The sequence below is a fragment of the Pteropus vampyrus genome, unplaced genomic scaffold, assembly GCF_000151845.1.
Source record: "Pteropus vampyrus isolate Shadow unplaced genomic scaffold, Pvam_2.0 Scaffold431, whole genome shotgun sequence".
In the NCBI taxonomy this organism is placed as follows: Eukaryota; Metazoa; Chordata; class Mammalia; order Chiroptera; family Pteropodidae; genus Pteropus; species Pteropus vampyrus.
The window spans coordinates 620728-622405 of record NW_011889212.1 but is presented as its reverse complement, the minus strand read 5'-3'; the positions used below and the strand labels follow the sequence as shown (position 1 = coordinate 622405).

Below are 1678 nucleotides of genomic sequence, written 5' to 3'. Positions count from 1 at the left end.
CCTGCACCAAGGCTACAGAAAACCTCATGAGGCATTTCGGAAGATTTTTAAGGTGACCTTGAGTTATATAAGGAGTCAAAGAAGTTCATAGAACTTCACCAAAGACCATCCCCTGACTGGCAAGCTCCTTAACTTATATTGTCTTCTACCTTAAAGAAAAATCCTCTATGCTGTTCCCAGAGTGTGCCATGTCCAACAGCATCTGTAAGCAGGTCCTCGTCGGCCCCTCTTTTAGTTGCTTCAGTCTCATTTGCTTTATCTTCATCAGTTTTTCCTGCTATTACTTTGTCCATATAGTGGCACACAATAATGTCCATCGGCCCGCAGTAGCAATGTCATATCTACTTGGATTTCTTTCATACTTCCTCAACCTCATGCGTCCTACTCTATTTTCAAGGTTAAGTTCAGACATGAAGTCATTCTTAAGGTCATTGCAAATATGAACGATGAGAATTCCTCCTTCTCTTGTTTTTCCATATTATAATTTTTGGTATAACTATATGTTGACTTAATCATTTAATTTTAGTTATATAAATGTTAACCTTATTTCTGAGCTTAAGAATTCACTTAGAGAACAAATCATATCTTACTTACCTTTAATATCATAAGTCCTGGCACCCTCAGAAAGGAATAGAATCAGGTAAGTGTGAAAAGGTTTTTCTTGATAAGAAAGCCTTTGAGTATAATTTGAATTTTTCTCTCTGTCTTTGAATAGGAAGCGAGGTGCCAGGTCATCTGATCCAGGCATGACTACCTTAAACCACACTGGTGTTAGCCACACAGTCTTCCACTTGCTGGGTATCCCTGGCCTTGAGGACCAGCATATATGGATTTCCATCTCCTTCTTCATTTCCTACATCATGGCCCTGCTTGAAAACAGCCTGCTCATCTTCATTATCTTCACAAAGCGCAGCCTCCGTGAACTCATGTACCTTTTTCTCTGCATGCTGGCTGGAGCCAACATTGTCCTCTCTATATGCATAGTACCTAAGGCCTTGGCCATCTTCTGGTTCCATGCTGGGGAGATCTCCCTGGATTGCTGCATCACTCTGGTATTCTTCATCCATTGTACATTCATCTATGAGTCAGGGATCCTGATGGCAATGGCCTTTGACCACTACATTGTCATATGCTACGCCGCTATTCTTACAGATGAGCTGATTGGGAAAATAGGCAGGACTAGGTTTCTGAGAAGTTTTGGTGTTGAGTTCCTTACAATATTTCTCCTGAAAAGACTGACTTTCTATAAAAGTAACGTCCTCTCAAACACTACTTGTAAGCACGTTGTCTTGGCCCATGTTTCCTGTGATGACATACGAGTAAACATCTGGTATGGATTTTTTGAACTAATGTCAATCTTGGTCTTAGATGCTGTGCTAATTTTTGTTTCATATATGCTTATTCTGTGTGCTGTCTTCCACATTGCATCCTGAGATGCTCGCCACAGAGCTCTCAATACATGTGGCTTCGTGTCTGTGTCATCATTCTCTTTTATGGGCCTGGGATCTTCTCAGTTCTTACTCAAAGGTTCGGGTGCCACATCCCACTCCGTATTCATATTCTGCTGGCCAATGTCTATAGTCTCATTCTACCTATGTTAAATCTCATCATTTTTGGGATCAAGATCAAACAGATTTGGAAACTGCTGGTTCATTTGTTGTTTCTAAAATGGAAATGA

At 40.6% G+C, this 1678-nt stretch overlaps 1 protein-coding gene across 1 annotated transcript; it reads left to right on the top strand.

Moving 5' to 3' along the window:
- The first annotated feature begins 746 nt into the window (after positions 1 to 746).
- Positions 747 to 1678, top strand: LOC111732137 (olfactory receptor 52B4-like). The gene is given in 2 exon segments (XM_023523894.1): positions 747 to 1464; positions 1467 to 1678. Coding segments are annotated over 2 exon segments (930 nt in total).